The sequence below is a fragment of the Apaloderma vittatum genome, unplaced genomic scaffold, assembly GCF_000703405.1.
Source record: "Apaloderma vittatum isolate BGI_N311 unplaced genomic scaffold, ASM70340v1 scaffold35111, whole genome shotgun sequence".
Classification (NCBI taxonomy): Eukaryota; Metazoa; Chordata; class Aves; order Trogoniformes; family Trogonidae; genus Apaloderma; species Apaloderma vittatum.
The window spans coordinates 26,941-40,801 of NW_009700550.1; the positions used below are offsets into that span (position 1 = coordinate 26,941).

General features: G+C 41.7%; 1 protein-coding gene across 1 annotated transcript in view; it reads left to right on the top strand.

Moving 5' to 3' along the window:
- The window catches only part of LGR4 (leucine-rich repeat containing G protein-coupled receptor 4), a gene marked incomplete at its 5' end in the record, with an annotated part of 49,139 nt that overhangs the window by 23,864 nt on the left and 11,414 nt on the right, over window positions 1-13,861 (top strand). Inside the window, 5 exons of the mRNA XM_009878772.1 lie at window positions 9,760-9,975; window positions 10,613-10,684; window positions 12,363-12,431; window positions 13,025-13,096; window positions 13,183-13,254. Of these exons, the coding sequence (XP_009877074.1) occupies window positions 9,760-9,975; window positions 10,613-10,684; window positions 12,363-12,431; window positions 13,025-13,096; window positions 13,183-13,254 (501 nt within the window). The remainder of the gene's footprint in view (window positions 1-9,759; window positions 9,976-10,612; window positions 10,685-12,362; window positions 12,432-13,024; window positions 13,097-13,182; window positions 13,255-13,861) is intronic.

The window sequence follows — 13,861 nt, forward strand, 5'->3', positions numbered from 1 at the left end:
CGAGCTGGCCTGGGCTTCTCCCGGTTGTTGGACACCGAGGGTAGGAGAGATGCAGGTTTCCACTGACGGCTCTTTCCCAGACCGCCCCGTGTGTTGGTCTGCGTGTGGAAGAGAGAGCACTTTGGTGCAGGGGCCGCAGCCTGCTCCCTGCAAACGCCAGGCGTTGTCATGAAAATCCTTCAAGTTACGTGATGCGAATAACCCTTTCATAATTATTTTAAAAAGCAAAACAGAACTCCTTCCTGGCTTCCAGTGTTTCTGTGATGCCAAAAAAAAGAAGGTACTTCGTAAACACTTTCATTGTCTACGAATCATCCGTTTTGTTTCCAATGAGTGTGCTTTTAAAACTGCTTGTTTAGAGTAATGTTTATTCTCTAATTAAAGTTTAAAATGTTAAATCTCCAGTTGCTGGTTTGATGATAACTTTATATGTAAAAGAGAAGGGGAAAAATAATAAATGCATAAATTAAACCAGCAGCTCTCTGGTTTTTAAGTTGGTGTATTTTTAGTATGATCAGAGATAATATAATTTTAGAGCCACTAAAAAACCAGACATTTTAGTTGTTGAAAAAAATATTGAACGATTATGCAATATTTTATAATGTAACCAGTATAATCACTTGACATAACATCACTGTCATTAAAATATAATAGTAACAGTTTAAAGTGTTTCTGAGCTTTATTCTTCATAAGTAAGTGATAAACTATCAATTTTAGGAAGGTAAAAAAGAGGAATTTGGATTAATAAGTAGTGAGCTATGTGTTACTTTTTTAATCTGAGGGAAACCAAATTGAACATTTCAAAATAGCTGTTAAAAATATGGTGGGCGAATCCAGTCTGCAAGTCATCAGGATCAGAAGTTCAGAAAAATGTTGTTTTATTTTCGTTTTCTTCCACTGACATGGATCAGGCTTTGGGTTGTCCCTTTTCTGTTCCCAGGAAGGATAGCTGTCTGCATTCCCAAATCACCTGTTGGAATTGGCAGGGTTTTGAGACAAGTGTGGTGAGAAATGTAAAGAATTTTTCCTGAGTAATTTATTCACTTCACCAGAATGCATTTCTGTCCTGTTAACAAATTTCAGGAAAACTTTCAGCATCACCTGTAAAATTACAGTGTAATTATGCATATCCCCTACTAATGCAGAGAGCACCTTCTGGCAAAGGAACGTAGGACTAGTTCTCTGAATTTTCGATGTGAGCATGGAAATGTGTCAGCATGATTGCTTTATTAATTAAAAAAAAAAAGAAAAGGTAAAAAAAAAAAAGGTGATTTCTTTTTCTAGAGGAATTTGTGTCAAAAATGGATGTAAAGCTCCTGAGTGGCTGTGACCTTCTGAAACAAAGAACTTGGGCAGAAGCAGGTTTTCTAACGTACATTCTGCTTTTTAATATATAATCTCTATCCAAAACGTGCAAGTTTAAACATCGCTTAACTGACTTTCTCTTGGCAGTTTCCCAGATTGCTCTGAAGTAGGCTTTAGGGGGATTTTTTTTTTCTTCTTGGTGAAGACGCAAATTACTTGCTCGTAAAACTTTATGGTATATTGATAACCATTTAGTTTGCAACTCCTGTAGAGAACTATCCAAATTCTCTTAATGTGCTCCAGTTTCTAACTGCGTAGGAAGACAGTTGCCGCACTGTGTGTATTAACAAGCCCAGTAAACATACCTGGGTGGAAATAAAGAAGATGGTTACAGGAGCTTCATGATCTCTCATGTTTATACTCTAGCTGGCGAGTAGCCAGCCTGCTTCAGAATACTAGTCAGCTCTGTATTTTCTGTTGATGTTGGATATTTTCCCAGCTCCGGCCTCAGCAAGAAAGTTAGAATAGAGTCTTTATTTATGGAGGTGAAATTTAGTAAAATGAAAGAGCTTTACTGAGTGGAAGCTTGCTGTCTAGCACCCCGGGAAAGTTTCTCTGGCAGGATGTGTCCTCACATTGCACGATGCTGGGATGTGTGGGACCGTGGGACTGCAGCACCGAGACAGGAGGCACGAGTTGCCCAGCTTGTGCCCGCGGCTTTTGGTAGCAGAAAAATGTGACAAATAAGGAGCTTCACAAATGTAAACGATGGTCTCAATGTATTTCAATTACTGCAGAGCATCAACAGTGCATTTTTGTTACCACAAGGTAGTAAAGTAGCCTACTTTGTACTTCAGATCTGGAAATGGAGTCGGTGAGGTTTATTGGTGGTCCAAGGGTCATCTGGAGAGCCAGGGGGAGCGGAATGGGATGCTGCTCCAGCAGTGTCTGCAAAGCCCGAGGGGACCCAGAAGCTGTTTCAGAGGGTCACTTCTTTAAGTGCCTTAGTGTATGTGACTGCGATGGCTTATTTTGGTAACACTGCTTGTTCTGAGCTTTAACCCAGGTTGCTTTGATTCATCCCAGGAGCCCAACTACACAGGAATTTTAAGTCACAGCGCAGAATATTCTAGTGTAGTCCTCGTTGTGTGACAATAGTGGAACTGCATTATTTCTACAGAGACTTGCAGATGCTTTGGAAAGAACTGTGTTTCATTTCAACTCAAAATAATTTCTGCTAATTTTAGTAGGCATTTGCCGTGAAATTCAGGAGTCGTTTCTGGAAGCTTGTCGATAGTTGCTAGCATGTCGGAGACAATTTGTTATAACTGTAGTTCAGGAATCACCGAGTTACTGTCCCTGCACATGTGCCCACATGCAGGGGTTATTAGAGTGTTCTGCAGCACTAGTTCAAAGCACTGCAGCTACGCTCTTGTGCCAGATTCCCAAACTGTGGCTGTTGGGATCATGCCAGTGTGGTACCCAACTGTGATAGCTCCTGCCTCTCTCTCTGCATGGGTGTTCGCCGGAGCTGCAGGCCCATGGCCTTCACGCCTGCAGGCGGCAGGAATTTTCTGCAGTACCCAGTAGCAGGTCTGGCTCCGTAGCCCGCGCTGCTCGCAGCCTCCGCTGCAGGATCGTACCCAGTTTTGCAGTCTGCCTTCCTGCCTCAGAAGGATGGAGCAGGCTAGAGGCAGGATGAGGCAGGAAGCATGAATGTGCTGAAGTGGGATATGGTGATATTTTTCTGGGGGAGGGAATCGGCTTGGTGCAGGCAGGAGAGACTGGGGTCCTTGTGTGAGATTGAAAGAAAAGAGAGCAAGATCTTGCTTTGCAGGGTACAGATGTGTGGTGAAAGGATGGGGGCAGAGGCGTATTTCAGTCAGTCAGGACACATTATGTGCTGTAGCACAAATCTGCTACAGCCTTGCATGTCTAGCTTTTCCTTATTTTAGGAAGAATTCCTTATGCAGATCGAGTTATATTTGTATTGATAAAAAAAACCAAACCCAAACCAAGGAAAAAAACCCAGAACAAACCCCATATCAAAATATAGAAACATTCTGCTGGTACCATAATGAAACCACACAACCTTAAGCGAGTAATTCACGTCCGTGACAATTTAAGTAAAATAAACCATAAGCACCTTGAAAGGTGTCAGAAGGGAAGATCCCTGAATTTGAAGACAACAATGCAAACACTGTCTTGTATCAAAAAAGACACGGTTCTGTTCCAGTTGTGCTAATTATTTTCTTAAAGAGTGTTTTATAGCTTCAGTTGATGATATTGTGCTTGTGGATTGCAGAGGTTTGCGGGATGGGGGTGTCTGTAAGGGTTGTCTTGTCTGTGGAAGGTGCTCCTTGACAGCAATGACTAGATCGAGTTAAGAAGCATTATATGATCTTAGATGTAGTGTGCATCTGTGACAGGTGGTTAGGTGGGTTTTTTAACCAACTTTGATGGGTTGTTGTCAGAGACTTTTTAGTTCCCTGCTTTGCTGTTATTAAAGGGTTAAAGGGGACCAGCCTCAAGTTAAGCCATAGGGTTAAACCATCCCACCAGAGTGGCAAAGGAGTTCACACAGATTTTCTTTTTAACCTGCAGAAACAATATGAACTTAAATGTACTGAATACGCTTTTCTCCCTTACATTTTTTAAAGAATATGTAAATGCTCTCCTGAGCATATTTGATTGTGATGAAAAATCTCTCAGTATGTAGCAGTTTAAATATACTGCTCTGTGAACTTCACATACCTGCTGAATGACAAGAGTGTGATTTTTCCATGCCATATTCACCTTTAGAAGATGTTCTGGTTTTCCTGAGAGTGAGGTATGGGTGTTTATTGTGAACTTCAGGAATCTCTGGGACTTTTTTAGTCTCCTTTTAACTGTCTGGACATGAATAAGAAATTGCTAATGTTTAAACAAAAATCAAGGAATTATTTAGAAATGGAATCTTCAGAAAGCAATCTAGGATGGTGGAAGTTACACAGGTAAAGATCAGAGAAATCCTCTGTGGGTAATTTGCAGCAAACTTTGTGTGATCTCTGACTGGTACCATCTTAAACATTTAAATGGAAGAAATAGATAGGCTGGCACATCAGTACCAGTGGTTGAAACAGCTTTGGCGTGTCTCAGTAGTTTCTGAGAGCTGCTGTAAGTTTGTCTTGAATAAAGCAAATCCTTGTATTGATGTTCTCATCACACAAGGTGCAGAGAGCCGCCGCTTGGTGCAGTGAGCAAACGTGCTGAGTGTTGTAAAGTGCCGCTGTTAACGTGGTGGGTTTATGGCCTTGATTGTAGCAGAATTTCCCAGGTACCGAGCTTATCAGTCAGTACTCAACTTCAAAACCTAAAAATCTACTCCAGTGTTATTTGAGTGATGTCTTTGTGGTTTTTGAAGGAGCACTTTAAAAAGCAGAGTTCTTTAACGATTGCCATTGAGCACAAGAGATTTAACGCAAGAGTTGGAAGTTATTTTCCTTTTATTAACATCAGTGTTAAACTCCTGCCATTAGAACAAGGCTGTTAAACTTCCCAGTTGCTGAAGCGTGGAAAGCTGAGCGTGGTCACAGATGAGAGCTAACGAGGCTGGGGTAGGAGCTGCACACAAATCTGGAATGGTCTCCTCTTCCTAGGCAAAGAGTGTTAACAAAATATATGGCAGTACATTTGTAAGGAATATCATTATTAAGGTGGTGTTTATGAGATGTATCTCCCATCCACAGCACCCGGGTGGGCTTTGTAGTGAGGAGCGTGGCCGGCTCCTCAGGATGCCTCTGCAGCCGTGGCCACTGTCGTGCTGTTGGTGGTTTGTCCCAGGAGAGCAAGAGTTGGCCTTAGAACATGCCTGGAGAGGCCACAGGATGAGAGAAGAACACAGTTCACAGTTCTTGGGTTTGATTTTCTCCTCCCTGTACTGAGCTTTGTGCTCGGCTGTGTAGGTGCTGTGCCTAGTGTGGACCAGGGAAGGAGGGGCCTGACTGGATTCTGGCAGATCCCGAGGAAACACTGAGGAGATTTGGTCACTTTTTATTTGTTTTTCTGAAACTCCCAATGACCCAGAAATTAATGAATTTATCAGTGGTTTTTTTTCTTTTTTCCTGCCTTATTTTTCCCTGCCTGGGCTGTTATGTCTTAACCCAGCTGGTTGCTGTGCTGTGCCACATCCCAGCTCTCTGCTCCCCACACACTGGCATGCTCCTGGCAGTCGTGGCCCAAGTGGTGAAAAGCTTTATGAAAATTTGAAATACACTGGAGTCAGAACAGTGTTTGTGTGCATTTATGTTACTTTATAAATAAAAAAAAATCACATATATGTGTATGTTAAACATGGGAACTTTCATTCATTTAAATTAAGGTAGAATTTCCTATTAGTTTTACAGTTCCCTTAAGCAGAGGTAATCGTATGAAGACCTTTTTTTGAAGTTGCGATGTTCTTTACTGGTTTTGACAATGTGTCAAATACTGATATCAGAGCTGCAGAATATATAGGTTTCTCTCATCCTCCTGCTCTTCCTTCTTGTGGAGTTGGAGCTTGTGTGAGGAGGGAACCTGACAGGTAATAAAAGTGAAGATGACAGCTCTGCAAGTGAACTCTGAATTTATAGACTAAAATGTAAAGGTCTCTCACAAGCCAATGCCTATAGGGAAGCTGGAATTGGAGTAGCTTCTGAAAGATTAAGGAATTTAAGTACATGCTGCAAGCTCTAATTTAAAGAACATAGTCTTATCTTTAACACTTTAATGGAGAAGGATGGTCTTCGTAAAAGTTCAGTCCAAGCAAAGAGTGTTACTAGTACTTTGCTAGTTATGGGAGCTTGTAAATACTCCCTTCTCCCATCTCAGAGGAAAGGTGTGGTACTTAGTTATAATATTTTGTGGAAGCTGTCAAATATTTTAGGTTTACTTTTCAGTTTTTCCTACAAAGTACTCCATTATTTCACACTAAGTAGAAGCATTTCAGCTGTGTTTTGGGCATTGAGCATAAAGTGGAGAAGCTTTGAATGGAAGAGGGAAAAATTACTGCAGTGTAGGCTGACACTGAGGCGTGGAGGAACCGCAAAAATGTGGATGAAGTGGAAATGGGTGAATTAGCTAAAAATAGGTCTTGAGGTATGACAGCTAATAACACAAATCCAGCCCTAATATTTTTTGTGTAATCATAACAGTACCCACTTTGAGATTTTTGATGCTGTGCTTGTTGCTTTAACATTTTTAAATCACAGATTCTCCCTTTTAATGCTGTTAGGCAGGTCAGTGAACCCTCTGGCAGAGCATCCCTTTGTAGCCATTTTATCGATAGATCCCTTGGCTTCTGGGAAGACCTGGGACTGGCACGGTGCTGTCAGACGCCGAGGTCGGGACGTCGCTGGGTAAAGGGAGACACCCCACGAGCCCCAGCGCCGTGTCCTGTTTTTCTGCTTGACTTCGGCTTCATGGTTTGATATCACCAGTTCCTCTCAGTTCTGTTCAGACATGGCATTTGTTAATATGGTGCCAGAAGTTTGCAAAGAGGTGACGGAGAGCGAGAAAGCACCTTCGTTCACCCTCCAAACCTCCCTGCTTGATGCCAACAGTGGGCAGGTGGTGTTGTAACCCTGTCCCAGCTTTCCTGCTGTGGGCAGGAGATGAACATGACAGAGTGGGTGACTGTGGAGAGCCGTCGGTTTAAGATGTGGAGTTCCTTGGGTACTCGATCTGCCTGCGCTGAGGGACAGAGGCCTTGGCAAAGGGTCTGTCATCCTCTCCATGACCCTCTTTGTCCTCTCTGGGCAAGAGTTTGACTCTCGTTGTGTGCGTCCCTCTGTCCTCTGGTCATCCTTTGCTTCAGTGGTGGGAGAGGAGGAGCTGGGCTTGGAGCGTCACTGCATGTTTTTCAGAGGCCGATAGAGCAAATGGGCCCCAGCAAGGAGCACGGTGAAAGGACAAATGTAGGTGCAGGCAAGTAGTCGCAAGGACTGAGGCTGCCTCTTGAGTATGCTGCTGCTCTTATTAAAAAAAAAAAAAAAAAAAGAGGGGGTGTGGGTGGGCAGGGAGATTAGTTGGAGAAGACTCGGATATATTTATTCCACTGGAAAATAATTCTTTTGATCTTCAGGGAGGTGTGTGAATTTAGGAGAGAGAAGAAAGACAGGTAATTTCTAGTTTGTTTTTTTTTTTTTTTTGAAGCCGAGCCGCAGGCTTTTTTCCTCTTCCCCCTCCTCCCATTTTTTTCTTTATTAGCATCAGATATTTAATTTCTCTGAAACGCTGCAGTCTCAGTGCAGCCTAAAAGCATTCAGACAGAATAACATACACACCTGTCAGACCATGGGGCAAATGATAAGGGGATGCCAGTATATGAACCGTAGGAATTAGCTCTTTGATGGTTAGCTTTAGAGCTAATGGCACCTCACTCATGGTAGGAGACAGCCCTTGACTGCAAACAGGTTTGTAAGTTTCCACTTGTGTTGGCATATTCATCGCTTAATTTGATATATTTCTTTTTATCACATGGAAATGTAGCTGCTGACCTTTTTTCCCCTCATAATTTGAAACATGTAAACCATGCGCATCACAACGATAAAACTCTCTTTTTATTGAAATAGATGAAGTGCATTAATTCTTGATCAGACTTGTCTTCTGCATTTGAATTCAGCATGTCCTTTAAGCGTATGGGTCCAGAAGCAAATTCAGTGCTGCTTAAGCTGCCCTGACTTCACCCAGGGACGAGCGCAGCGCAGTCAGCTCGGAGAGGGTTGGGATAAATGGCTGAAGGCAATGACTGAAGCTAACCCAGCGAGACTTCCAAGAGATGTCTGATCATGGCTTTAGAAACACAGTGAATGCTGAATATAACTCCAGACCGGTGCTGATCTGTATCGTAACAAGCATGGATGCTCGTGGAGGACGGCACACATGTTTTGTGTCCTTACGTACCAGGGCTGCTACACCAGCCCTCTCGGAGCAGTTACACAAGGGGTTTTCTTCCATGTTTGCGGTGGAGGCACAACGGTTCGGCTGTTTGTTGACCTAGAGAGCACAGCCTCTAGGCCAGAGGGAGTCAAACGCTGCCAGTTGCTCTCAGCCCTGTGCTGGCTCAGATCTGTTACTGCCTCTTTCCTTCATCTTGCGGGCTGTCGCTGTGACCTTTCTTCTCATCCCCATATAAAGAATAATGCTTTATTAATATTTTGCTTCTTCCAGGGTCATCCCTTGCCGCTGCCCATACCTGGGGCTTCCATCTGTGTAAAATCAAGCTTAAGCTTTTAGCATGGGTGGTTTTCCACTTTTGTCTCTGAAACAACTGGTTCCATAGTTCCCATCTGTGTCTCCTGCCTGCCCTGGTTGCCAGTGACGCTATCCAGGCAACTGCGCTGCTTATGTAGGAAGAGCAAACGAATTGGTTCAGAGCGTATTGCGTGAGGGAAAAGCACACACCGTTTTGCACGAGCGTTTGTGTGGTCACTGCCGAAGCCGTCCGACAAGGAGCTGCAGTGTCAGGTTTGTCAGTTGTCGTGGGTCAGGATTCTGGGTGAGACTCTGACAGAAACACCTGCACCTCCTGTCGTGAGGGCTTCACATCTGGAGCCAGAGCTGAGGACATGCGTTTTAGCCTCCTAGGTTTCCAGATGTGGAGTTGTGTTGGTTGTTTTCTTTTTTTTTTAATGCTTTGAAACGTGAAGAAGCCATGAAACCCCATAGCATAGGTGAGCCAGTAACCATAGCGGAACTAGTTGTTGCACGTGGTTTGACTTTCTGCATGAAAGATTGTTAAGTTGCATTCCACCTGTGTTACTACCTCTGATGTTTGTGACTGGAGTTCAAAAATGTGATGGCAAATCAGTGTACAATAATCAACAGGGCTAATGTGCTGGTTTGCGTTTTGTTGTTGAGCATGTCAGGATCAGGTGCAAGAGCGAAAGAAATTTCTCAGTTGGTAAAATGTTTTCATTTCAGGATAATTCATAACTGACTTTGTTCAAGAACTCCTTTTGCTAATCTTGTTCTCTAAAGTAGATGCTTAAGGTGTATAGTAGTACCAGAAAACAAAGCATGTAATGGTGTTAACGACAATGTAGCTGTAGGGATAATCAGGTCAAACGAGTAAATGCTGCAGTCTTTCACACTCTATCAAGTTACAATTTTCAAGACTTGTTCCACTATTAGCTGCTGTGCATTTTGGGTTGGGAGAGATGGCTTACCAATTCACTTTCTTAAGCTGACAGTAAGAATTTATTAAAATGTTTTATTAAAAATGTTGGAGAAGTTTTTTATGAAGCTTTTTTTAATGGGCTCTTATTTGCCTCAAAATGGTGTTGATGCATCATTCAGTAAACCTTCAAACTTTCCAATATTAAATTATTTCAGTAAAGTGTATTTAAGATTTAAAAAGAAAAATAATTTAATTAATATTTTTACTTACCTGATTTTTGTGAGTTTATTAAGTGAATTCTTTGTGTTTTAATGTAGGCGTTTAGACGCCAACCACATCACTGCCATACCGGAAGACAGTTTTGAGGGTCTGGTGCAGCTGCGTCACCTTTGGTTGGATGATAACAGCTTGACAGAAGTTCCCATCTATCCACTGAGCAATCTCCCCTCTCTGCAGGCGTTGACGCTGGCTCTCAACAAAATAACGCACGTTCCTGACTATGCGTTTACAAACCTTTCAAGCCTTGTTGTTCTGTGAGTATGCACAGGTCACTGATTCTCTCCTCAGTTGCAGTTTTGATTCGTGTAGGATGACACCAAAGTGGTGTTTTGCTACATTTTAGCTTAGTTGTCCACTAACAGCCTGTACTGCCAACACAAGATACCACCATGCGTGCTACACAACCCACAGAAGGCTTGCTGAAAGCTTTCTCCGAAGCAGGAAGTCAGATGGGCTATGGGGAGTGAGATTGTTGTATAATTTCCTGACCTCTGATTTTATTAATGAATGTTTGAAGCCAGTAGTTGTCAGAGGAAGCTTTCAGAAATATTGAAAAAGCAAAATGTTAACTGCCACAGACCTATTTCTGTGTAGTCTTGAATATCTCCAAGGATGAATATGAAAAATTGGTTTGACTTACATTATCAGACTTCTGGGTAGTGAGTAGAGATTTCAGAGGTTGTTTTGACTATGGGCAATCTGTTCTGTTCCCGTATGAGAATGAAATATTTTTGTCTAGAATTGAAAGACTTTCTTCTGTGTAATCTGCCTCATGCAGTGTTTTTCCTAAACCATTTAACTGTCTTTGATTTCACAGAAGTATCTGCTACTTTTTTAACTTACATGAAATCGTTTGCTTGTTTTCATACTTCTTTTGGTTTTGCTTTTTAGACACCTTCATAATAACAAAATAAAAACTATAGGAAAACACTGTTTTGATGGGTTAGACAACCTTGAAACCTTGTAAGTATGCTTTTTAAAGTAATTTATTACAAATGAGAGTTTGTCTCGTTCCCAGCTTAATCAAGGTTACCTGTGTGGTGCACATTCTGCACATAAGGCGTGGGTGCGCTGCACAGCACATACCACCGACACACAGGCCCCGCACAGGTTTTGGAACTGAAGGCTGGTATCAGTGCAGTGCTCCACCAAAACTCATTAACTATGCTGAGAAGCAAGTAAATATTAGCCTGGGTGATGTGGTTCTAGTGTTCCTAACCCTGATGTAGCTGGTGTGTCTTTGCACAGCACTCCACTGAGTCAGGTGCATGTATCAGAAATGTTTGAGTGACCCTCTGGGTGATAAGGGGCAAATATTTGTTTCTCAGATTTACTGTAGGATTAAACATATTTAAGATAGACTGCCAAAACTGCTGTGTGATGATAGGAGGTTTCTCAGAGGGCCCTGACGGGCTGTTTCTCCACTGCTTCTCCCTTACAAGTTGGGCACCGCTGCCTGCCAAGGCCCTGCAGCTCCTGAGCTGATGCTCTGCAGGCTGGTAGGAAACAGCCCAGCTCCGTGTACAAGAGGTTCTCCTCAGTTCGAGTCCTGGCAAATATTAAAATGATGGACTTGTTTATCTGAAACAGTGAGCCTGGCGTTCCTTCAGACAGAAACGGGATGAGGGTGGGAAGCATCACCTTCCCCTCACCCCACGACTGTCGTCACCGCTGAGCTGACCGTTCTTACTCCCCCCAGAACTCCTTGCCCTAGGCAGTGCCTCGTGGTGGGGAGTGGCTCTCAGCCCTTTGGGATACGTTCCCCATTTCCCGTCAGCTTGTACAGTGGATATCTAAGATGCTGTATCTCCTTCAGCAGTGCATTTTGTGATGCCTTGGAGAATACTAAATAAATAAAACGAATGACAGAGCGCAAGGGCTACCTAGTGACAACCTCTGCTAACATAAGGAGTTCGGATGAGTCCAGGAGGGCTGCTTACTCCCAACTACCTTGTCATTCTCTTTGAACCTCAATTAAGTAATAATTAGATGCTATGTAAATATTTACAGCTGATGTAAGACTCTGAAAATGTTTTTACTGCTCATAAGGAGTCCACTTTTGCAGGAAAAAGGCTGTAGCGGGTCCTGACATTACTGCTAGGATGATGACAGGTTAATGGAGATTTCAGGAGATCCCATCATAAGGACTGATATGTACTGATTCAGTGTGATGAGATTTCCCTCTGCTTTTGTTCAGCGTATATAATGGGTTTTGCTTTAAGATCTGCTATTACTTAATGGCTTATTTACTGTTTGTTTTCTAAAACCTGAAAGAAAAGTTTTCTTAGTAAGCTAATAAAGAGTAATCATTTGTATCTACTGGGGTTTTTTTAAACTTTGAAATCTTAGTTAATTTCCCTGTAAATTCTGCTGAAGAAAAATCTGTGAAGTATTGAAGAGTACTGAGGTTTGCTGTAAGGACATGTTATTTGACTTAATAAGAATAATCCTGTGGATAATATTAAATATGTCACCTAAGCTATTAGCTGGTTATAAAGAATGCGAAACATCAGAAGACTGGATCTAAGTTAAAGTTATTCTATGGTCTAGTTAAAGATGTTCTGAGGACTTTTTACTTTCATTGAATTGCCTTTAAAACTATTTTGACAATTTTAGAGTTTTCCTGCTTTGTTTCTTCTAGGGATTTAAATTATAATAACATGGTAGAGTTCCCTGAAGCCATAAAAGCACTCCCAAGTCTAAAGGAATTGTGAGTATTACTTATTCTCCCTTTTTACCAGTTTTCTTTCTCCTTTCCATGAATAAAAAGAGAAAAGAAATTCCTGGATTTATGAATGCTTGTCTCATTATGCAGCAAGCTAAATCAGATTAAGTTATGCTAAGTGAAGCTATAATTAAAGGAAAATATAATCATCAGCTAGAGAGGGAACCTATTGAAAGTGATTTTGGAGTTATATAAGCAAGCAATTTATTCAGGAGAACCATTAGCATAGATCTTAATCATGAGCTGGTTTTGGCCTCCAGTAGCAGAACTAAGTATTCAGTGATCACACGTGTTTTCCTTGTTCCCTCCTTAAGAGAGGAGGAAGAAGAGAGAAAGCACAGGATCATGTTCTAGGCAGAGTATTTTATTTCTGATGAAATATTTTCAATTTAGCTGACGTGCAGTACACAGGAATCATGCCTTCAAAATTATTTCTGGAGTTTGACTTATTCCTTTTTAACTGCAATCCTGATTTTGGCAGGATTGAGAATTGAGTAGGTGTGAAGAAAACAACTATTGGTTGAATCTACTGGCACTATATTTTTAATGTTGATTTTCTTCTTTGCTAATATCTGTAGGGGATTTCACAGTAACTACATTTCCATAATTCCTGATGGTGCATTTGCAGGAAACCCCCTTCTAAGAACGATGTAAGTGATTTTCATACATCTATTTTTAGTCTTTAGCAGACAGCGACAGTAAGAACAGTGATTGAAACATGTTTTTCATTTCCCAGACATTTGTATGATAATCCTTTGTCTTTTGTGGGGAACTCAGCGTTTCAGAATCTGTCAGATCTCCACTCCCTGTAAGTATCCTCTCAACTATGTAGTACAGTAAATGGATATGAAATGTTGTGGCTAAGAACTCAGAATAACTTTATTTTCTGGCTGCCTCTTACCTTACAACCTTTTTGTTTCAGTAAGCTTTAATAAACATTGTTACTGTTGGAAATACCCAGTTTCTTAAGAAGCTCTAGGAAATATGCTCTGCAACGTGTTTTACTATTTTCTGTTAAAAATCTTGATTACTTTGCATACGACACGTAACCTTAGGCCAAATGCTTAGGTTGTTACTTAAACAAACTTCAGTGTGTCCTCGGTGTGTTTTGAACAGGGATGTACGTTGTGAGAATGTTTTGCAGGTTTCTGCATGCACGGTCTCAAAAGATACCGGTGCTGGGGGTGACGAGCAAGCGAAATGCAGTGAGACTTCAGACTTGGAACTACAACCTACCCATGGGTTTCTGCCCTTTTCATACATATATTGATTCGACTCTCCAGCTTGACAGATTCTAGGTGTTTGTGAACAGAGGAGTAATTTTTAAAGCAAATTAATAGTGTAGGGAGCGTTATTCCTGTGTAAAAGTTAAACAAAAGCAGTGAGAGTGTTAGAATGTCTCCATAGTGAAAATA